General features: G+C 43.4%; 1 protein-coding gene across 1 annotated transcript; it reads left to right on the forward strand.

Annotated features, from left to right (window-relative positions):
- The first annotated feature begins 3,169 nt into the window (after positions 1-3,169).
- On the forward strand, positions 3,170-23,265 carry LOC137533981 (beta-microseminoprotein-like). Its single transcript, XM_068255308.1, has 4 exons — positions 3,170-3,264; positions 15,264-15,369; positions 18,960-19,059; positions 22,974-23,265. The coding sequence occupies exons 1-4, from the start codon at positions 3,211-3,213 to the stop codon at positions 23,101-23,103; spliced, it is 390 nt and encodes a 129-aa protein (XP_068111409.1). The 5' UTR covers positions 3,170-3,210; the 3' UTR covers positions 23,104-23,265.
- The last annotated feature ends 1,950 nt before the right edge of the window (positions 23,266-25,215 follow it).

Consider the following 25,215-nt stretch of genomic DNA (forward strand, 5'->3'; position numbering starts at 1 on the left):
CTGTATTTATTTAGTTTTTGCCCATTGTAAAATCTTTCCTCTCGCTGATTTAAATTCTGAAATGTATCACTGGATGTGACATCTTTAGTTCTGCCAGGTGATTTGTACGGAATGTTCATTAACTGAGAGTTCCATGCACAGAAGGAGATTTTGCTTGTTTGGCAGTTGGAAAAAGTCATCATTTCCCTCATTGCAACAAGCTTCAGTGACAGCAAACTGTCAGGACCATGGCCCTGACATCATACTGTGGGAAGGGTTTCACCACAATATTAGCCATACAGATGTCCCTGATAATCGAATCGAGAAAAGTTAAATATTTCTCATAAGAAAGGGGATATCGGCTACTGATTGGGAAGAAGTTCAAACCTGGGTTAAAGTTCCTCTGTAGATAACCCTGGCCTTCGCAGCAGTGCTGAGGCTTCACTCCCGCCGTGCACACAAAGGAGTCCAGAAGTACATCTTATGGTGGAGGAGGACAATGTTAGTCCCAACAGGGGCCTCTAGGAACGGCATCACTGGACACAGTGGTATGTGAAAATCCCCCGCTGAACTACGGGACAGATGAGTGTGACACCTCTGGATCAATTGAGTTATGTGAGGGTGCAGGCAGTGGCGTAACTACAATTCATGGGGCCCCCCAGCAAAACTTTTATACCCCCCAATGTTCACACCCCTCCCCTTGCCTCTCCTTGGTGCCCTTCACAGCCTTGGGGCCCATCTCACAAGGGTCATAAAGCAAGTGTGGCCATCATTATATTCACACCTGTAACATGTGTATAGGGCCGATCGGAAAGAGCAAATTCCGTTACGCCGGAAATACCTGATTCCATCAGCGTTAAATTCCGTCGATATGAAAATTCCGCCAGATTTTTCCGAAATTCCGCGGAATTCCGGATTCCGCCGAAAAAATTAAAATAATCGCAAAAGCTACCTTATTTATGTACCTAAAATTGCGGAAAATACAATTCTGCGGAAAGCGGTGACCATCCCTACTAGAGAGAGAGAGAGAGATGAATCTACATGGCTATCTGGGGTTCTCTTCGGACAACTGTTGAACACAAAAGGCAAGGCCATGCCTGGGTGGGCTTGAACCACCAACCTTGCAGTTAACAGCCAAACGCGCTAACCAATTGTGCCACAGAGACTGTGTACCACAAAGACTGTGCATGCAGTTGCTGTTGAATGATTTTATGGGGATGTATGTGTGTCTTCTGGAGGGAGGAAGTAAGTCTGCTCCAAGAAGTTTCAGCATGTAGTGTTGGTGGTATAATGGTTAGGATAGCAGCCTACCGAGCGGTAGGCCTGGGTTCTATTCCCAGCCAATGTGAGTTGGCTTTTGACATGCTACAAATCCTTAAGCAAGCTCATTTTTCTCTTGGATATATCATAATGGTACATGCTCGGCTGGCTTCAGCATGTAGCATTGTAGTTTGTTGTGTTGGTGGTATAATGGTTAGGATAGCAGCCTACAGAGCGGTAGGCCTGGGTTCTATTCCCTGCCAATGTGAGTTGGCTTTTGACATGCTACAAATCCTTAAGCAAGCTTATTTTTCTCTTGGATATATCATAATTGTACATGCTCGGCTGGCTTCAGCATGTAGCATTGTAGTGTGTTGTGTTGGTGGTATAATGGTTAGGATAGCAGCCTACAGAGCGGTAGGCCTGGGTTCTATTCCCTGCCAATGTGAGTTGGCTTTTGACATGCTACAAATCCTTAAGCAAGCTTATTTTTCTCTTGGATATATCATAATTGTACATGCTCGGCTGGCTTCAGCATGTAGCATTGTAGTGTGTTGTGTTGGTGGTATAATGGTTAGGATAGCAGCCTACAGAGCGGTAGGCCTGGGTTCTATTCCCTGCCAATGTGAGTTGGCTTTTGACATGCTACAAATCCTTAAGCAAGCTTATTTTTCTCTTGGATATATCATAATAGTACATGCTAGGCTGGCTTCAGCATGTAGTGTTGGTGGTGGTATAGTGGTGAAGTGAGCTACCTACCACGTGCTCAGACCTGGGTTCAATTCCCAGCCAAGGTATGTAAGCTGGCTTTTGAAATACTACAATTCCCTGGAAGATGAGACCCTCCTCCCTCCGGGAGGAGGGAGGAAGGATACAGGTTATCAGGTAGAAATTAGTTAGGTGGGGAAATAAATTTGAATTCCATAAAATTCCGCGGAATTTTAAAATTTTCTGCGGAATTCCATTTTAGAGCTATAGCAATTCCGTTTCGTCATATCAGAACGGGAATCACCAAATTCCGGCCAGAATCGCGGAATTTACAATTCCGAGGAATCCAGCGACCATCCCTACATGTGTAAAAAAAACACCTGGGTCCATATGCAATTAACTTTTTCTCCTAAATTTTCTCCTAGGTTATATTTTTACTTTAAAAGCCACCAGCAAGCAAGAAAATACTCAGAATTATATTGAGATTGATAATTCACCTACTTGTCGGTACTTTTTCAGTTGAGACGTGCTGGAAAGCTATTTTAAATAGAAAATAAATTTTAAAATATCTACTAGAAGAAAACTCAGAAGAAAAAGGTAATTGCATATGGGCCCTGATCTGACATAAAGTCACCTGTATCAGAGGGGAGGTTAGTAGGGCCCCCTGCGATCGCAGGGGCTGCTCCCCTCTAGTTACACCCCTGGGTGCAAGCAAGTGTTAAACATCCCAAATTTTCTGGTTGAACTTGATGTACATCGCGTTTGTCTTTTTCCAACCCAACTATGTAATTCTAACCATGAAGCCAGTCTTTTCCTTTGTTTCTTTGTAACACATTTGTGGTTCTGTTGATGTTGATATTGTTGATAAAACAGGACCATTCAGAAAGCCTCAGACCTTGCCTATGAATCAGTGTATGTGAACAGACAACATTTGTTCTGTTTCTTGTTAGAATAACAATAACGTTCTTCAATCAAATCTGAACACCTTCACAGGCCACATTATCAAACATTATTACTGGTAGGAGCAAGAGGCACACCTATTTGAGAATGTAACCATTTTTTATTCATCTGTTTGCAAATGAACGTTAATTTCTTTACAAATTGACAAGTTCCCAGAGGTATGACAAATTCTCACCTACATCCACACACCTTATTTGTTAATAAATGTCCTGCTGTAAGTATTTAACATGTATCAATACCTCTTAATCCCCTCTGTAAACAGGTGATGTGACATAATTAATCACCATCTTTCACGTAGTATAAATGGTGATCTTGGAGTGTGAAAGTGACACCTGCAGAAGCCACCTTGCAAAGATGGTGAGTACAGAATTGAAAACATTGCTGTTTAGATTAGATTTAGATTGTCCTGGTCAAAAACTCTGATGTCCTGTTAATGTCAGCATAATGTGACAGCACAAGGTCTAAGAGATCCAATTCTTAACACAAATTTTTTTTTTCAACTTTTTACATTTTTTTATGTAATTGTTAGCTACTTTTAAAGTAATGTAGTTCCTGGAAATTGGCATGGAGAGTGCTAAGTTGTAAGTCAGCAGTAATGGGTGTGTTCATAAAGCAATCTATGTGTTTTGCTAGTAACAAGCCGCTTTTTTCAAGGCTATGAAGATCGTGATGTGAACCAAGCAAGCAATGTAAGTGAGTGATGTTATTTGTAACATGTAGACTAAGCATGCATATGGATATGCTCGGAACATATCACATTATAGAAGATGCTGATGCATCAGTATGGTTGCCTCCATTATAGTGGAACTTTTGGGGGGCATGTGCTGAACTCCTCTAAGATTATTTTATGGTTAGTTTGGTTTCCTATACGCCTTAGTTTTTAATAAGTGTGCTTTACAGTGTTGCCCAGTACAGTGTAAGGTCCTTGAGATCCAAAAATTATTTGACGGGTTCCTTCAGGGTAAACAAAGTTTGAGAAAGGCTGGTATATGTTATGATGTTGTGCTTTAGTGAACTAATGCGGTGCTCTATGTTCTGCACAGTACACATTACTAATTAATTACAATAGGCATGCAAGTCTCAAAAAAACAGTTCCAAGACAGAATAACATCATAAAGGGGTCGAATTATCTCGACAAAGGCACCAGAAGATTCCAAAGGCATAACAACAAAAGTTGTTTAGGTGATACCTTTAATGACTAACTGTACAAGATTTCTTTGCAAGCTTTCACAACTTTAAGTTTCTTCTTCAGGAACCGTATGGTTCTGATCCAGTTCTGAAACATGCCTGAAGAAGAAATGTAAAGTTTTGAAATCTTGCAGAGAAATCTTGTACAGTTAGTCATTAAAGGAATCACCTTAAAAAACGTTTGTTGCTATTTCTTCGGATTCTCTCCATGATTAACACCGGACCACACACAACCAGAAGATTAGGATACTTGCAAGCATACCTCACCACCAACCAGCTATCTCTAAAGTAAAATCTGCATCTCCTCTAAAAACCATTTACAGGATATTCCTTCTTTAGTCAGGTGATCATGGTCCTCATTTAAAGTTGACAACATTTTGCAAGACATAAAACTGATCTTCATTATTAGTTTAAATTGACACTTTTCTATTTGTTACTGGCACTTGACAATGGCATTGACAAAATGCTGATGCAGAGTTCAGCCAGACATCGGTCAGCTGAGAAATACATGAAATGTCAGCACAGGTTAGAGCTATGTAAAGATTAAATGGGTTAGAGAATATGGCATGGAGAGGTGAATGTTATTGGCTAGGAGGTTAGGGTTAAAGGAGCATTATCAAACCAAGTGTTCTAAATCCTAGGTTCTTAACATGTGGTACGCGTACCCCAGGGGGTACTCCTGATGGTTGCAGGGGGTACTCGGACTTGATATACTTAACCAAGATGAACAAATTTAGAGTTTTAGAAAATGATAAATCTTATTTAAACAACACCAAATTAGTATTTTAGCTAATAAAAGCAATAGTAAATGCTTGGAAATAGTTTAGAACCAATTATCATGTACTATGATTAAATACCTATTTGTCAAGGGGTACGTGTGATAATGTTTACTATGCTAGGGGGTACTTGGTGAGTACAGGGTTTTAAAAGGAGTACATACCGATAAAATGTTGAGAAACACTGTTCTAAATGACAATGTACAAATAATGTCTAGGTAGCTGTGTAAACATTTTCCTACTTTTTATGTTAAATATCAGAGACAAAAGCTTTAATTCTGTGAGGAAACGCGGAAAAGCCGCCGTCTCTCGAGGTGAGGCGGCTGTTTCCGCGTCCAGCATGGCGTCACAACGCGGAAAAAACGCCGCATGCCGCATGGGCAGTGCGGCGGAATCCGCATTGGTAACGGCGGAATCCACATCAGAGGCGACCCCAGCATTAGATACATTGCAAAACAGTACTGGTGTGGCTGGGACTGATAGTCCACCAAGATTCAGACTTACACGCGCCCGAGCACTGAGGCAGAATTTAAATAGCAGTTAGAAGGGTGTCGGCTGACCAGCTGGGTCAGCTGACAAATTCCACTGCTCCCATTGGACCAGCAATTAGGGAGGTCCTGGAAAGGTCCTAGAGTATATATACTGCTGGTTGTTCACTTGCTCCTTGTCTGGCGTTGCGTTCACATATGTGGGAGCACCCAGATCCGTAGTTAGATCCGTTAGTGTGCCGGGACCAGCTGGAGCTGTAATCCTACACTAAGCTAGATTCTGTTGATAGCTAAAGTACTAGTTTGATTGTGATTATCTGTTATGACTTTTTCCTGCCTTGACTATCCTCCTGAACTCTGATCTTGCACCTCAATATTTCTGATACTCTGTTGCCGAACCCCGGCTCGTACTTTGACTCTGCTTCTGCCTCCTGATTTTGTACCCCGATATTTCTGATACCCCGTTGCTGAACCCTGCCTGTACTCTGACTCTGCCTTTGCCTCCTGATCCTGTACTTTATCTGTCCGTGTGTGTACGACCTGGCTTGTCCGACCTCGAGAACCGACCTTACCATTAGAGGCGGTTCCTCGCTCTGTTAGCGATCCTTCCTCCTGAGGGTCACTTTCAGATATCCCTTCCTACTGTCAGTCTGACTCCTCCCGTCTTGGAGAGCTCAGGTCTGCGGAAGGAATCTGTGCAGTACTCCTTACTGCATTGAGGCCTTGTCCTCTTAGTGTTACAGTTACACCAAACACTACACTCTATTCAGGTGATCAGAGGTTAGTTTGTATATCGGATTATCGGTGAGACTGCAGTTCACTTATAATCTGGTATATATCTGTATTTCCGGTGATACTGCAGATCACCGGTAATCAGATACTCTCTGCGCCCACCGATTGTTACAGAACGCCAGACCAAAAAACAAAATGGATGCAAACACTGGTCGTCTGGGTATGCTTGCCACTTCGGTGGATAACCTCCATCAAGCACTGGGCCAGCACAAAGCTTTGATTGATGCCCTTTCAGGCTCTGTGCAAACCCTCCAGACGTCAGTTGATTCAGTGCGATCCCCTCCTAGTGATGACATACGTATGCCTGTACCTGATAAATTTTCCGGCCACAAGTCTGACTTCCGGAATTTCAAGAGTAGAGTGTTGTCATACTTCGAGTTAAGACCCCGATCCTCGGGGACTGAGACCCAACGGGTCATTTTCATTAAAACACTGTTAACTGGTGATTCCCAGTCCTGGGCATACAACCTGTCCCCCACTAATTTAGCTCTGACCTCAGTCGAGGAATTTTTTAAGGCTATGGCCGTAATATACGACGACCCTGACCTTGCGGCAACTTCAGAGCGGAAGCTCAAACTTTTGCGGCAAGGCAGAGGGTCGGTCGAGGATTACGCAGCAGAATTTCGTAGGTGGTCTGTTACCGCCAGATTCGACAATTTTGCTCTGATGGATTATTTTCTATCTGGGTTGTCGGAGGAGGTCTCTGATTTGATGCTAACCTTACCCGAGCCCGCAACAGTCGATGAGGCCATATCATCGGCCATCAGAGTCGATCGGCGACTACGCCATCAGAGGCAGACTAGGGGCAGTCACCGGGTTAGGGTGACTTCGTATGTGGCACCTTCTGGTACACCCACAGTAACGGCATCTCCACCGGTGTCACCCTCTCCAGCCTCACCACCACCCGAACCCATGCAAATTGGTCGATTAAGATTGACCCAGGTGGAACGTAGGCGGAGAATAACAGAACAACTGTGCCTGTATTGTGCAGAAGCAGGGCACAGGGTGCGAAACTGCCCTAACAAGTCGGGAAACGGGTCTGCCTAGGAGTAGTGGGGGGTGACACCCTAGGCACTTCATTCTCACCCCAAAAAGAGAAGAAGTTACTTCTCCCCTGTACTATTACGTGGGATGATAAGTCTGTGGACACTGAAGCTTTTATTGACTCTGGCTCAGCGGCCAATTTTATGAACCTTGAATTTGCTCGGGAGTTGGGTATTCCTCTCACTCTAGTAAGTCCCCCCATTCAGGTCACGGCAGTAGACGATTCCCCGCTGCAACGGGATCGTCCCCTGTTTTAGACTCCGCAGGTGAGGGTTACGATAGGGGTATTGCATGGGGAACAGCTACAGTTTTTCGTTTTGAACATGTCAACTTCCACTATTATCTTAGGCATGCCTTGGTTACAGGCCCACTCTCCACAAATCGACTGGGCCACGGGTCAGGTAACCAGATGGTCTGATCGTTGTCACCAACAGTGTCTAGGAAAGGTGACATTGGGTCAGACCAAGGTGTACGTGGAGGGTGTTCCCGAGGTGTATTCCGATTTTTCTGATGTCTTTTGTCCCAAGTCTGCTGATCAATTACCTCCTCATCGCCCGTTCGATTGCCCCATTGATCTCCGTGCTGGTTGTATGCCCCCTAGGGGTCACCTGTATAACTTGTCCGGTCCCGAGAAGTTGGCCATGCAGGCTTACATTCGTGACAACCTGGCCAAGGGGTTTATTCGGCCCTCTCGGTCACCTGCTGGGGCCGGTTTCTTTTTTGTTAAGAAAAAAGACGGGGGTCTTCGACCTTGTATCGACTATCGAGGTCTCAATAAAATCACGGTGAAAAATCGCTATCCGTTACCATTGATAGACGACTTATTCACGCAGGTCACTACTGCAAAGATCTTTTCTAAGTTAGATCTGAGGGGGGCATACAACCTAATCCGCATTAAAAGGGGCGATGAATGGAAGACAGCCTTTAACACACCCGACGGGCATTACGAATACTTGGTGATGCCCTTCGGGTTGTGCAATGCGCCCGCCGTCTTCCAGGAACTAATCAATGAGGTATTCCGGGAGGTATTGGGTAAATTCGTACTGGTATATCTCGATGATATATTAATTTATTCCAATAACCTCCCCGAACACAGGGTCCATGTGAAATTTGTCCTAAACAAATTAAGACAAAATAGACTCTATGCCAAGTTAGAAAAGTGTATTTTTGAGGTGACATCCGTCACGTTTCTGGGGTATGTGATTTCTACCTCAGGTCTGTCAATGGACCCCGCTAAAGTCACAGCTGTCCTAGAATGGCCGCAACCTGTGGGTCTGAAAGCCCTCCAGAGATTCCTGGGTTTTGCAAATTATTATAGGAGGTTTATGAAAGGGTACTCCACAATCATTGCACCCCTTACCAGTCTTACAAAAAAGGGGGCAGATACTACCCACTGGTCTCCGGAGGCTCAGAATGCATTTTCTAGTCTGAAAAAATTGTTTTGTTCCGCACCAATCCTGAGACATGTCGACACCGCTTATCCGTTCATTGTTGAGGTCGATGCCTCGGAGGTCGGGGTAGGGGCTGTGCTGTCTCAGCGATCAGGGTTACAGGGAAGACTACATCCCTGTGCGTACTTTTCCCGTAGGTTCTCTCCGGCGGAGAGAAACTACGATATAGGCAACAGAGAGCTCCTGGCCATTAAATTGGCATTTGAGGAGTGGCGCCACTGGTTGGAGGGGGCAGAGCACATGATCACTGTTTACACCGACCACAAGAACTTGGAGTACATCGAGGGGGCTAAGAGGCTTAGTCCCCGTCAGGCCCGGTGGTCCTTGTTTTTTACGAGATTCAGGTTTATAATCACATACACTCCAGGTAGCAAAAACATCAAGGCAGATGCCCTCTCCAGGTGTTTCGAACCTGAGACAGCACAGCCCCCCACGCCTGAATCCATCATTCCGCAGAAACTGGTGTTAGCCGCCACGGAGTCTTGGGAAGAGTGGACAGAGATCTTGGGTCCCTTTCAGCAGGAGGTTCCTGAAGGGAAACCCGAAGGGGTCTTGTTCATACCACTACCATTCCGGTTACAGTTTCTGCAACTCTTTCATGCCCATAAGAACGCTGGTCATCCTGGTGCTGCCAGAAAGCAGGATCTGATTGCCAGGTGTGCTTGGTGGCCTTCCTTGGCAACAGATTGCAAGGAGTATGTTAGGGAGTGTGCGGTGTGCGCCCAGAGTAAGCCCTCCCGGCTGGCACCTGTAGGAAGGTTGCAGCCTTTGCCCACCCCGAGTGAGCCATGGACCCACTTGTCCATGGATTTTGTGGGAGAATTGCCCAGGTCTGAAGGCATGTCGGTCATTTGGGTGGTAGTCGATCGGTTTAGCAAAATGGCCCATTTTGTGCCCCTGAAAGGACTCCCCTCGGCTCAAGAACTGGCTGAATTGTTTATCATTCGCATCTTCCGGCTGCATGGCATTCCGGAAGACATCGTGTCTGATAGGGGAGTCCAGTTTGTGTCTGGATTCTGGAGGGCATTTTGCCACCAAATGGGCATGAAATTGTCTTTCTCGTCAGGCTACCACCCACAGACCAATGGGCAGACAGAACACATTAACCAATCCCTGGAGCAATTCCTGAGATGCTACGTTGCTGAGGCGCAGAGTGACTGGGTGAAATTTTTGCCCTTCGCGGAATTCGCTCAAAATAATTTAAAGAATTCCTCGTCTGGGTTTTCCCCATTTCAGATTGTAACAGGGAGGTCACCCAAATTTTCCCCTTTTCCAGTTGTTTCGTCTCCATTTCCAGCACTGGAAGATTGGCAGAGATCACTCAGGGACAATTGGGGAATTGTTAAGGGGAATTTACAGAAGGCGTTCCAGAGTCAGAAGGGTCAAGCAGATAAGAGACGGTCCGTGGAATGGAAGTTTCGGCCAGGGGATCTAGTCTGGGTGTCCACGCGTCACTTGACCCTGAAGCAGCCATCTGCCAAACTGGGTCCCAGGTTTGTGGGCCCATTTTCCGTGACCAAGAAGATTAATAATGTTACTTATTCCATTGACCTTCCCACCAGCATGCGGGGGGTGAGGTCTTTTCACGTATCCCTTCTTAAACCAGCAGTCCAGGTGGGTCCCACTCCTCCTCCTCCCGTGTTGGTGGATGCCCAACCCGAGTACGAAGTGGAGAAGATCATAGATTCACGTACTGTACAGAACTCGGTACAGTACCTCGTACATTGGAAGGGGTACGGGATTGAGGAGAGGCAATGGGTACCTAGGAACCGCATGCATGCGGACGAGTTAGTGAAGGAATTTCATGCTGTACATCCCGAGAAACCTGGTGGGAGTTGTCCGGAGTCCACTCCTCGGGAGGGGGGTACTGTGAGGAAACGCGGAAAAGCCGCCGTCTCTCGAGGTGAGGCGGCTGTTTCCGCGTCCAGCATGGTGTCACAACGCGGAAAAAACGCCGCATGCCGCATGGGCAGTGCGGCGGAATCCGCATTGGTAACGGCGGAATCCACATCAGAGGCGACCCCCGCATTAGATACATTGCAAAACAGTACTGGTGTGGCTGGGACTGATAGTCCACCAAGATTCAGACTTACACGCGCGCGAGCACTGAGGCAGAATTTAAATAGCAGTTAGAAGGGTGTCGGCTGACCAGCTGGGTCAGCTGACAAATTCCACTGCTCCCATTGGACCAGCAATTAGGGAGGTCCTGGAAAGGTCCTAGAGTATATATACTGCTGGTTGTTCACTTGCTCCTTGTCTGGCGTTGCGTTCACATATGTGGGAGCACCCAGATCCGTAGTTAGATCCGTTAGTGTGCCGGGACCAGCTGGAGCTGTAATCCTACACTAAGCTAGATTCTGTTGATAGCTAAAGTACTAGTTTGATTGTGATTATCTGTTATGACTTTTTCCTGCCTTGACTATCCTCCTGAACTCTGATCTTGCACCTCGATATTTCTGATACTCTGTTGCCGAACCCCGGCTCGTACTTTGACTCTGCTTCTGCCTCCTGATTTTGTACCCCGATATTTCTGATACCCCGTTGCTGAACCCTGCCTGTACTCTGACTCTGCCTTTGCCTCCTGATCCTGTACTTTATCTGTCCGTGTGTGTACGACCTGGCTTGTCCGACCTCGAGAACCGACCTTACCATTAGAGGCGGTTCCTCGCTCTGTTAGCGATCCTTCCTCCTGAGGGTCACTTTCAGATATCCCTTCCTACTGTCAGTCTGACTCCTCCCGTCTTGGAGAGCTCAGGTCTGCGGAAGGAATCTGTGCAGTACTCCTTACTGCATTGAGGCCTTGTCCTCTTAGTGTTACAGTTACACCAAACACTACACTCTATTCAGGTGATCAGAGGTTAGTTTGTATATCGGATTATCGGTGAGACTGCAGTTCACTTATAATCTGGTATATATCTGTATTTCCGGTGATACTGCAGATCACCGGTAATCAGATACTCTCTGCGCCCACCGATTGTTACAAATTCATTGTGTGTAGATTTTAGCTGCATTGGGGTTATTTATTTGCAAAGGGCTGCCTGTGCTTTGTGACAAGTGACAATATACATTTTGGAGTTGGAATACTGAAATGTTTCATTTGCAAAGGTTTTCTTCAATGTTACACTGTCCTTTGCATGTCAGACTGCATATGAACAGGCGTGTCAGGTTTCACTTACAATTACAAACAAGTTACATTTCCTCTGCTCTCTGCAGACAGCTCAGTCAGAGACAGGCAGTGAAGCTTTCTCTCACACACAGGACTAACAGATGCAGTGTGAGGGAATACCCCCTCCCTTCATAAATGAGTAGTCCCGTCAGATTTTGCCTCAGATGCCGTCAGTATGTGTGAAAGGAATTTGATAACAGTAAAGAAAGAGACAAGCATTTAAAAGTATACACCCGTAGTTAACAGCACTTCCCAAACTATTCTTATCTCAATTGAAATAAATTCAATGTGAATCGATAGTGTATCTTTAAGAACTAATAAAATGTTAATGGGAAAGGGAAAGGTTGGGTTAGGCATGGATTAATAGGATTAGAGAATAGAGTAGAGGAAATTTATGATGTTGGCAAAGATTAGGCATCAGGAAGGTGGTATATGTTCTGAGGGGATGTTTTAGTTAGGCATTGGGAAGGGTCAGTGTTAATGTTATGGGGATGGATAGGGTTAGTGCATCAATATTGGTCATTTTAGATTTATTCTACTATCCCCGATAGTAGAATATAGAGTTGGGCCGAACGGTTCGCCTGCGAACGGTTCCATGCGAACTTCAGTGGTTCACGTTCGGGTCCCGCAGGCGAACTTTTGCGGAAGTTCGGTTCGCCCCATAATGCACCATGAGGGTCAACTTTGACCCTCTACATCACAGTCAGCAGGCCCATTGTAGACAATTAGGCTACACTAGCCCCTGGAGCCACTCCCCCCCTAATAAAAGGCAGGCAGCGGCGGCCATTACACTCACTCGTGTGCCTGCGTTAGTGAGAGTAGGGCGAGCTGCTGCAGACTGTCTCTCATAGGGAAAGATTAGTTAGGCTTAGCTTGTTCCTGGCTGCATACCTGTTCTGTTCAGTGAGCCCACCATACCTGTTCTGTTCAGTGAGCCCACTGGATACCTGCATACCTGTTCAGTGAACCTGCCACTGCATACCTGTTCTGTGAACCCACCACTGCATACCTGTACTGTGAACCCACCACTGCATACCTGTTCAGTGAACCCACCACTGCATACCTGTTTAGTGAACCTGCCACTGCATACCTGTTCTGTGAACCCACCACTGCATACCTGTTGTGTTCAGTGAACCCGCCACTGTATACCTGTTCAGTGAACCTGCCACTGCATACCTGTTCTGTGAACCCGCCACTGTATACCTGTTCTGTTCAGTGAACCCGCCACTGCATACCTGTTCTGTTCAGTGAACCCGCCACTGTATACCTGTTCAGTTAACCCACCACTGCATACCTGCTCAGTGAACCCACCACTGCATACCTGTTCAGTGAACCTGCCACTGCATACCTGTTCTGTTCAGTGAACCCGCCACTGTATTCCTGTTCAGTGAACCCGCCACTGCATACCTGTTGTGTTCAGTGAACCCGCCACTGTATACCTGTTCAGTGAACCTGCCACTGCATACCTGTTCTGTGAACCCGCCACTGTATACCTGTTCTGTTCAGTGAACCCGCCACTGCATACCTGTGTTCGCCATGGTGCGCACCAGTCCAGCACGGCCGTCACTACACAAACAGCTGTTTGCGGTGCGTTACACGGTGAGTTTGGTGTGTCAGTGTGAAGCAGTACCTTAATTACACTACCTGATTGATGTATACACATGCAAGATGTTTTAAAGCACTTTAGGCCTGTCATTTATCATTCAATGTGATTTCTGCCCTTAAAACGCTGCTTTGCGTCAAATCCAGATTTTTCCCGGGGACTTTTGGCATGTATCCCACTCCTCCACCTGGGGGTCCAGGTGTTAGACCCCTTGAAACATCTTTTCCATCACTTTTGTGGCCAGCATAATTTTTTTTTTTCAAAGTTCGCATACCCATTAAAGTCTATTGCGGTTCGCGAACTTTTACACGAACTGAACCTTACGCGTAAGTTCGCGAGCCCGGTTCGCGAACCTAAAATCGGAGGTTCGGCCCCACTCTAGTAGAATATTGGTAATCATACCAATATTCTACTAACCCTCTGTACCCTATTGCCCCAGATTTGTTGCTTCACTTTAGGGACCGTTCCTCAAACACAATAAAACCTATATGTGGAAAGGTGAATATTATCACAGGCCCGAATAGATAATGCTATCCAAAGCAAGATGAATGTAATAGCCAAGTCAATACCAGACCCACAAGACACTGCACATGGAACACAAGTGTATGGAGTCATGTCATCAAGGGAGGCTACAACATTCTTTCTGTGTAATTAAGAAAAAGATCAGTGTTCCTCTGATGAACTTCTATTGAATTGTTAGTAGGACTGTAAGCTGCTTTGGAGGAACTTTTTTTTACAGCACACAATATAGGGCCTATTTATAAAGCTGGCAATATGCTGACCACCAGAAAAGTGCTATAGATTTTGTGGAGAAAACATCAATTTTATGAAGTACATATTGAAGTGCCACCAGTTGTAATGGGTGATGGATGGAGCCATTAGATAAAATATTGGTAATGGTAATGTAACACTACCAACCAATATTTTACAAAAGACTTATCCGACCCCCTATCCTCATACTAACCCTCCCTTCTAATGCTTAACACTAACCCCCCCCCCCCCCCATTGCCTATCACTAACCCTATCTCCTGGGGCCTAACATTAACCTGCCCTCCAAATGCCAAACAATAACTAACTAGTAAAAGCAGACCAGCTATTGAAAGTACTAGCTTTCAGGCATAGGCTAGTGTAACTCTAGCCTATGTTTGCTGATACAGCAGCCGATCAACAACTTATAGCCAATTGGGAAACTAGTATCGGGCACATCATGTGCCCAACTCGCCAGATTGGTGCCCAGTTGGAGATAACTAGCATTGACATCTATTTAACACGTGCCAAGTCTCTGCCCAAATGACCTAATCCAATTTTCTAGAGATCAGCATATTAGGCATATTTATGATGCTGATGAACAGATGATTACCACTTATAGGGGTTCACACTGTATATTTCTGTGATCACTACTTTTTTCAATAAATATCAACAAATGTCCATCTTCACTCATGATTGTCACTTTAAAAAACAGATATCTATAGTCACAAATGAACGGAATGGCAACTTAATAGTTGGTTGGCTGGTTTACACTGCAAGAGCTTTTTAAGTGCTAGTGGTTTGAAAAGCTTTGCTATTGCAATGTTATGAGTGATTTTTATATAATCGATATGCTCGATTAAGAACAAACTCATAGCATTACATTAGCACACAATCACAAGTGCTTACAAAAAGCTCTAGCAGTGTGAATAAGGCCTTATCATGGGTGAAAGACCTCCATGGAAGTGAATGCAATTTTAGGGTTAAATCCAGTAGCAATCAAAGCATTGATCATTGTCATAAAAATTCAGATCAAACTTTTTCAATTATGGTGATCTTAACAAAATAAACATCGTCTATTGTCTATTCAACCTTTTTCAGAGGCTCCTCTTGGCAATTTGTGTGGTGGTTGTTGCCACGGTGGTTCTGTGCGATGCCTCATGCTTCAGAGACAATCTGCAGTTCAATCTAAAGTCAAAAAGTAAAGGTAAATAAAATAACACTGTGTGTTTTCAGTGACAGAAAAAAAAATAATTGCAAAACTGTAAAATAATAATGAAGATTTTGGGAAATGATCTGCGCAGGTTTAGATGTATCAAAAGTTTTCATGTAAGTGTTATTTTAAATGACTCGTTTAGATTCACAAGCATTTACCTAGTGTACTTAAGTAATGTGAAAATGTATCTCAAAGGGTCAATTAATATCTAATTTACACTTCCCAGCAAGTTCTAGCTCTAAATACATACAGTACTTATTGATCAGTACAAGACTCCTCCTTCTGCATCTAAATGCTGATAACATGTAAACAGGTTGAACTCAAAAACCTCCATTTCAAGCTGAAATCTTTGGTAACACTCTTTTTAAAGATAGCTGAGACATTGTGATAACTCCTCTCACACTTAAAAGGGCACTATGGTGAAACATTGTAAAATTGAAAATATGTGCAAACATAGACAAATAAAAAGTATATTTTTTTCCAGAGTAAAATGAGTCATAAATTACTTTTCTCCTATGTTGCTGTCACTTACAGTAGGTAGTAGAAATCTGACAGGAGAGACTGGTTTTGGACTAGTCTTTCTCTTCATAGGGGATTCTCAGCAAGGCTTTTATTCTTTATAAATATACTCCCTAAAAAGAATTTAAACAATGATGCTGGCCAGCTCCCCTGCTCACTACACAGTTTTTTAGCAGTTGGACAGAGTAACTGCCATTCACTAAGTGCTTTTAACAATAACTAAATCCCTGAGAATCCCCCATGAAGAGATGGACTAGTCCAAAACCTGTCGCTTTTGTCAGATTTCTACTACCTACTGTAAGTGACAGCAACATAGGAGAAAAGTAATTTATGGCTCATTTTACTCTGGAAAAAAAACATACTTCTTATTTGTATATGTTTGCACATATTTTACAATTTAATTTTTTTTGCCATAGTGCACCTTTAAACGTTTTTAAAACTTGTATAACGTACCTCTCTGTGAATTGATTTTTTTATACTATTCTATACTTACGTTAGGGAATAAATCATAAACTTAAGGATTTAATCCTAAATTTATGGATTGTGTGTAGTAAATTGGGAAAATATGGGTACATACGCATCCCCTGATAAATTTGTCTGAGCCAATCGTTTGAGGCTGTTGAGAGTCGTGTGTCCCCTTACCTGGTTTATAGACCCTGAAAACTTGTCACCTGAGAAATCTACTCCCAATGTATTTGTGTACACACCTTAAGGACTTAAAAGGTTTAGTGAATAAAATGCTTTTTCAGACACCAGAAACAAAGTGGTTGTATTACTGGCTATATACCGCTAATATACCAGTATGAGTCTACTGGCTCCAGTATCTACCCAACTGTTTTTGCTCATTAGAGATTTCTAAAAAAAAAAATGTATGCTGTGTCAGATTGAGAGAAAAGTTACCAAATGGCAAAAGTAAAAAACAAAAGCTACATACATTTTGTTCTGCCTTAAGAACTTGCATACTGAGCACCATATAAATATACAGTGCGTAGCTATCGGCAGGGCCGGCGCTACCATAGAGGCAAAGGGGGCAATTGCCCCAGGGCCCCAAAGCCTATTGAGGCCCCCAAGGTGTCCACCAACTTAACTCTGTTCCCCTGCCACATCTTTGAAAGAGAATCTCTCCTGTCTCGGTGGGCACCACAGAGGAGCATGTCCATCGGAACAGGCGAGTTGCTACTGTCATCAACACATTGCAGGGGCCCTGGGGAGAACAGTTAAGTTGGGGGGGATGGTGAGTGGGGAGGGGGCGCAGCTGGCTCAGGGACCCGTGGGGAAATATGGCTGCAACAAAGGGTCTCTAATGCTGCTCTATAGTCGAGATAAGGGAGTGTCTGTCAGGGGACCCCTGGGTTCATTTTGCCTTGGGGCCCCATTGTTACTAGAACCGGCCCTGGCTATCGGTTCAAAACCATGCCGCTGTACACATGTATTACACCACCAAGTTTTGTTTCAGTTGCAAACACAGTGACAAAAATGTTTACCCTTACTACAAGTTTTAAATTAGATAGTAAAGGTCCTAAAACTGAACCTTGTGGTATCATCATCTTTCATTCTCCATGTCATGCACAGTGGTAAGGATTCATAGCTCAGATCACATCCTTTGTGCTGGCAAAGTGCAGTTCTGGTGATCCAGAGTGCATATATGAAGACACACCTGATATGCTTACTGACTGCGGTGGGGTTTTGAAACAGGCACTGTGCTGGAATATTCTACAACCAAGGTAAACTGAAAAGTGATGTACACCTGACCTACAAAAAAGACTTCTCAAGAAGTGTAGGGAAATGTCCATGAAACCACATTAAGAGTTAATATTCAATTATATACATGCATCAGGTGAGTAGTCCTGAAAGTGCATACAACATGCAGTTTTGAAGAGTGGCTGCCTACTTTGTAAAAACTGATCCTCACTGAAAATAAAGAAAAATGGAGGAAATAAATATACACACATTTTGAGTTCTTCATGTGATTTCAGAAGGATGTGTGATCCATAATTTACCCAAATCTCCTTGCAATATAGCAATAATATTCTGGGAAGGATGATAGGCGAAACTGGAAATCCGCCGAATACCGCATTACCAAAACTCTGAACGTTTTAGCCAATCAGAGGACTCGGAAACATTGGACCAACCATAGAATGCAGAATTTTACCACAGAAATCGGATTTCCACAGAAATTTTAGGCCAATCGGAAGGCTCAGAAGTATTGGGCCAAACAGAGAATGCAAAAGTTTACTGGGGTTGGTGACCGGGAATGTGGTTTCCACATAATAGCGTACATCTGCACAAATTATTTTTATTTTTACAGTTAACTAACTTTATCAACAAAAAAATTACATTCTGCAGAAATCAGAAATTAAGATTTCCGCAGTGTTCTGCAGAAATTGGGAAAGACACGGATCGGAAAGCAGAAATCCATAGAAATCAGAAAATAGGCATTTCCGACCATCCCTAACAGCTGGCACAATACATCAAATAAGTATTTGTCTAGGCAACTGTGTTTTCTGGTGTAGCAAGCACCGATTGGGGAAAAATGATGATGTGCTATGACCCAGGCACCCCCGCACAATCGAGTGTCTTCAAATCCGATCCACAAGCGATTCAGTACCTTCACAGTGATGGTGCTGGCTCGCTTGTGGATTGTGTTTTCTGGTAAAAACATATGATTAGTGCATACAATTAAAGTGGCTTCATTAAAGATACCACACAACATCTAACATGTTTTAGACCAAGTACAGCCCTTCCTCACAGCTGGCACTGTCACAAATGGACATCTTCTAAACATCTTTTCCCAGTTATGGTAAAGTAAATAACTGCCCAAACAGGAAGAAACATTCAGTGGCTATACATATTTTGGACTTGACAGTTGACCGTAAAACTGCTACTTATTATAAACACTGTGTGGACAATAATTTGACGTTGCTTTGAATTTATCTGTATAACATACATTCTTAACATAAAATATGTAAATTTTACCAATTAAATTGATCAACAGTTTGTAAATGTACAGCTAACATTATGTACAATTGAGAAAAAAAAAATATTATTTTGTAATCCTTTAGGGTGCATGCATAACGGGAAAATCCACAAGGTCAACACAGACTGGACTGATAAATGTCTAGAATGTTCTTGTTCTAGGTTTGGACTTAATTGCTGCTCCAAGTAAGTTGTCAAGAGTGTTAAAAACTGATAACAATTTTATAGTATAGGATCACAATGCAAAAAACATTATGTCAGGTTTTCATATAATTTACACTAGAACATATATACCAACGAGTAAAAAAATCATAGATAGTCCATCACATAAGATAGCAGATTCATTAATAACCTGATGTGCCATAATAATGTGCCATCCTACTTGGTGGCTGCTGGGAGCACTTATTACAGTAATAAAAATCTGAGCAAGCCATCAGCATTCACAAGTTTCTCTTCAACTTATCTGATATTCCTCCATCTAAGGGACCCAGAATATGAAGACTCAAAGTTTTGCATGTTCCTAGTATTGTTCAATATTGGGGCTTAAAGGACACTCGAGGTGACATGTGACATGATGAATCAGACATATGTAAGTAGAGTGCCAAGCACACAAATAACTATGCTGTGCTCCTTTTTTTCTTTCTCTGCTTGAAAGAGACAATAAAACGTAGGAGAAGAGCACAACCCCAGCAGTGTTCAACAGATGTGCCACGGCAAGCTCGATCACAACTCGAGTTCTATGTCTAGAAAAGATGAAGCCAGCACCATCCAAATGCTTTTTTACTTATTTATTAAAAGGCTGTCATAATAGTACAGAAGTACAAATAGCAACGTTTCGGAGCGATGACCTTGCTCCTTTATCAACGTTTCGGACCGATGGGAGGTTCCAGCGACGTGAATTCTGGGTAAGGGGGCTGTCGTCGGTGATTTGTGCAGCCATGGAGGCGGACACATTTTCAAAGGTGGGCTCCTTGTTTCTATTGGCTCCAGAGCATATAAAATAGTTCCCCATCAGGTCCGGCATATGTTTGCTTGATAGGTATTGGCTTCTAGAGTTACTGGCCTGTGATTGGTGATATGTATATGTGATGTACTATATAAACCTGTCTTAGATTGTATCATATTGAGGCTGTCATATGGCTTGATAAAGGAGCAAAGTCATCGCTCCGAAACATTGCTATTTGTACTTCTGTACTATTATGACAGCTTTTTAATAAATAAGTAAAAGAGCATTTGGATGGTGCCGGCTGCATCTTTTCTTGAAAGAGACAATGATTTATAAAAACTAGATTTATAGAAACTAAAATGGTGGGACATCTAAAAAAAAGTTATTTTTTAGGAGAAGGAGGATAGATACAATTGTTATCTCATCAGTTTATTTTTACCTTGGGTGTCTTTTAAGGGATACTTGACCCAAGGCAAAAAACCTAAGATATAGACGCATGTGTATGCTGGATCCACATACCGCTGTGTGTTGTCTGTTCCCCTCCTCATTCCTCCGGGGTCCCCGTAATCACACCTCCTGTCACCCTTCTGTTTTCAGTGAGAGGGATTTGGAAGCTACCATATTGATTTCCTTTTAAACAATACAAGTTGCCTGGAAGTCCTGCTGATCTTGTGGGCTGAATAACACACCTGAAACAAGAATGCAGCTAATCCTGTCAGACTTCAGTCAAACATTTGATTTGCATACTTGTTCAGGGTCTATGGCTTAAAGTATTACAGACAGAATATCAGTAGCACAGCCAGGCAATGCATTATTTAGAAGGAAAGAAATATGGAAGCCTCCATATTCCTGTCACTTGAGGAGAGTGAATGGGGGGGGGGGGGAATGGGGGGGGTGATAGGAGGGGACATCACAGCAAGCCTGCCTCTTCTTGATTCACAATCTGACTCAAAGCGAACATCCATTGAAAATTGTTCATTTCATGGGTCCTCTTATTATGGAAAGTTATAATTACCCACTTTGTTTTCTACCCCAACACCGTCCCTAGAGTCCCTTATATTTTGGCTTCCAATTTGTAGCCCTGTCCCCATAAAATAAAAAAAGGCTTCAAATTTTCTCTGTCTCGATAGAGAAAACAGAATGGCGATTTTCAGGAGGACTGGAGTTTTAGCCTCCAATCCTCCTAACCCCACAAAGCTCTAGTGATGACAGGCAGTGAAGGACAGCTTGGTCATCCCTGACAGGTGTAGTGAGATCTGCTACAGGGTGGCAGGACAAGAAGCAGGGAGATATGGAGACGGTCAAAAGAAGAGGTGGCACACCACTGGCTGCTTGTATTTCAGAACAGAAGCACTACATGTTATGGACACGTAGGTCCTTCATCAGGTGCTGGCATATAAGCATCTTTGCAGCTAGTGGTGTGCCGCCTCTTCTTAATTTTTGGTTGTGTCCAGGACCATGTGAGCAATCCGGTCGAGGCCTGGCACCTGCAAATTCCAGTATACCTGGGCAGCTGCTTCCTTGGAGGTTCACATTGGAGTAGATATGGAGACAGCATCTGCTGTTCACACTCGGGAGGTGGCAATAGGGGACACGAGTGGTATCAGAGCAAAACATTGTTTGCTGGAGGAGCAGTGCAGCCTACCTGGAGGGGATGGCATCAACCCTAATGTTAAGACCTCCCTTATGCTGTGGGCGACTGGTTGTAACATTATTTCTTAGGTGGAAGGATAGGGCTTTAAATATCTTCTGCAAGTCAAACAAAATGGATTATCTAGAATATTGTGTTATTTAGAATTTCAAAACCCTTCATTGCATTTCTTAAAGGAAACTTGAAGCGAGTAAAATTATTTAAAATAAACACATGATGTAGCTGCAAATGAATATTAAATACTAACCAGGAAGCTGTTATGGGTAATGGCCATTTTTAAAATGGAGGACGAAGAATTCCATTGATCACAGTGGATGAATGGGACGCAGGAGAGGAGAAAGAGATTGAATAGTAGAGTACACAGGAGGTAGACATGACCTGTGTATGGTTATTCTGACGTTTTATTTTCAGTTCAGGTTCTCTCTAAAATATAGTATAGATGACACACCCCATTTCTCTCTTATTACAGTTTTCCTTTACCAAGGATACCACTAGCTTTCTTAATTAAGTAAGTGTCTAATTCAGGCCTGTTCCTAACTATGAGACAGGTTGGACTGATGACTTTGCAGTTTTGGGAAATGGATCAGCATTCAGCATTTGGTGCTTCACTCACTTGAGTGAAAATGGAAGACAACCACTGCCAAAGTCAACCGCAATACACATACCATATTGCTAAACCAACAGGCTCTGAGATTACACAGCAGGCAGTGTCATCTTGCCTTGTTATTTTCCAGGCTGGATGGTTTTGATACTGGCTACTGTTTATGTCAGAGCAGGAGATTAATAGACTTATACACATGACAAATGGCATTAGAGTGGGAAAAAGTTGGAAAAATCCACCCGTATCATTCACAGTAAAAAAAACTGCTGCAGCATTTTATTGGGAAGGATAGGAGATGGTCACTGCAGTGTGGCCACAGGTGGACACAAGATCAAAGGAACAATCCACACACAGAGTTGATTGAGAACAGTGCACGCTTGTTGTCCTATTAAATACACACACTAGGATATTTGACCGTAACAACCGATGATCGTTTCAGGGCCAATCAGGTCCCCTTTGTCAAGGCATAGGGCAGACAAACATGTTTGCCACATAGTTACATAGTTATTTGGGTTGAAAAAAGACATACGTTTATCGAGTTCAACCTGATAACGAAGTACAACACCAGCCTGCTCCCTCATATATCCCTGTTGATGTTTGTCCTATGCCTTGACAAAGAGAACCCGGTTGGCCCTGAAACAATTGTCAGTTGTTAAGGTCAGATGTCTTAACATGTATGTGATGGGACAATAAACCTGCTCTGTTCCCAATAAACTCTGTGTGTGGATCCTTCCTTTGATCATGTGGATAAAGTTCCCTACAAGGTTCCAGCACCAGTACCCACTCTTACACACTCTTACCAGGTGTGCAATTCTTTATCTCCTATACCTCCCCATCAAGCATATTTTAGCAGAGTTCTGTGGATATATGTTACCGAATTATATTTCTTTCCTTTTTTGTAGAGTAATGACGCCAGCTGAATATGACAGAGACAACTGCAATGCAGAGCTTGATGAGGTATCCTGTACTTACAAAGTGACTAGAAAAGATGATCCATCCGTTGCTTGTGAGGTCACGGCATTTGTGGGATAAATAAGACAGCTGCAGATGATACAGAACACAAATAAAAAATGAATACAATTCTAGAATCATTTTTTCAGAAGAAAGAAAAACAGCACTTGTTCATCTATACTTCTTAAAATATTCATCTTAATATGTAATTCTTAATATATGTAATAAATATTTTTAAAATTATTAAGTCACAGTTAAAGTTTTTCAAGTGTGTCAGTCCATAATGTATTGAGTAAACACAAAGGGGGGGAGGGGCATGCATCTTAGCGCATAGGTGAGTATAATCATAGAGAGCAGTAATTGTAAATGGACACTCGCCAAATTAAGGGACTATATTTTTGGGTGGGGACCAGGAAGTAGACACGTGCACTCTAGGGATCAATGACATGCAAATTTTCCTGAGGTGATGCAAATTGATGTAAATTGTATGCAAATATATGCAGCTTAAAAATGGACCAATACATTTAAACCTGGGTTTAAATTGATTGGTCCATTTTCAAACTGCATATATTTGCATAAAAATTTGCATAATTCCAGACATATTTTCATATCATTGATCATCCCTAGTGCACTCACTGTGGTACAAACCAATGATGGTTGTAACGATTGGTGTCAGCACGCAGAGATAATCTGATTATTGGTGATCTGCAGTATCACCAAAAATGCAGATATATACCTGATTATTGATGATCTGCAGCATCACCGATAATACAGATATATTGCTAACCTCTGGACACCTATAGGTATGTGAGTGTTTGGTGTAACAGTAATACTTTGAGCAATGCACCAGCGTGCTGGAATACTGCTCGGGAAGGCACAGGAACCTTTCAGCAGCCTGAGGCTCTCCAAGAGGAGGAGTCAGGCTGGAGGTAGGAAGGACCAGGGAGTGAGTGACACCTGAAGGTGGATGTCACTATCTGGTCTGGAGACTATCTCTTAAGGGGAGGGATAGCTCTCGAGGTCGGGCACGCCTGGTCGGTAACACACTGACAGATAAAGTACAAAGACAGAAGGCTGATTCGGTATCCAAGGCAAGCAGGGTCTGGCAACTGTATATCAGATATGCGAGGTACCGAATCAGAAGACAGAGGAGTAGTCAGAAAAGCAATAAGTCATAACAGATATCAAACGATGCCTAATCTGAGTGCGAGGTCCTTGGTCTCAGCACCCTGGAACTAGTCTGAAGAATACACAGATGATAATACAGTATTCCCTAGACTGGGTGCGAGGTCCGTAGTCTCAGCACCTTGGAACTAGTCTGAAGTATAACACAGATGATAACACAGTTCCCTAAGCTGGGTATGAGGTCCTTGGTCTCTACACCCTGGAACTAGCTTAAGCATAAACAGAATACAATTCAAATAATCTGGCTAAGTGTGAATTCCCAGGTCCACTTTGTTCTAACACACTGTAGGATCTGACTAAAGGTCTGAGTGCTTCCACGTAGTGATCGCAACGGCAGACAACCAGCAACTGACAAGTAAGTAGTATATATAGTTGCAGGACTCTGCCGCCCTGCCCGAACCACTCAGCCAATCAGGAGTCCAGCAGGAATCAGCTGATCATCCTGATCAGCTGACACATCTCCTGCTGGCATAAAGGTCCTGACTTCTGGCACGCGCGCGCGTAGCTCTAAACCTGTGTGAACTAACAGGCTGAACCACACCAGCTGCATGCTGCTGCGTGCAAACCCTGCGTTGGACGCGGAATCAGCCGCCTGACTATTGTTGCATGCGGCGGCTTTTCCGCGTTCCACTCTGCTGCCAGACACACGCTTCCGCGTGCAAACCGCCGCACTGGACGCGGAATCAGCCGCCTGCTCAGTAGCACTCGCGGCGGCTTTTCCGCGATCTCTCACAATGGTGTAAAGACTTGTTACATCATGGTCCAGATGTGTGATGGATACTTAAAGTACTTGAAAAAAGGCGATTTAGACCCTAGGGTCTTCTACAAATTATTTAACAAGGTAATTTACCCGATTGGCTAGTAACCATAAACTATTAAACTAGAAAAAGAAGCCAATATAGGCCGAAGCAATTATAGAAAAGTAATAGATACTTCACACGCATATATGGTGCAAAAAATGCACCCTTCCTCTTTCCTGATTGTTTATTTTTAATTTCTGCTGTATGT

Source organism: Hyperolius riggenbachi, chromosome 10 (genome assembly GCF_040937935.1).
Source record: "Hyperolius riggenbachi isolate aHypRig1 chromosome 10, aHypRig1.pri, whole genome shotgun sequence".
Classification (NCBI taxonomy): Eukaryota; Metazoa; Chordata; class Amphibia; order Anura; family Hyperoliidae; genus Hyperolius; species Hyperolius riggenbachi.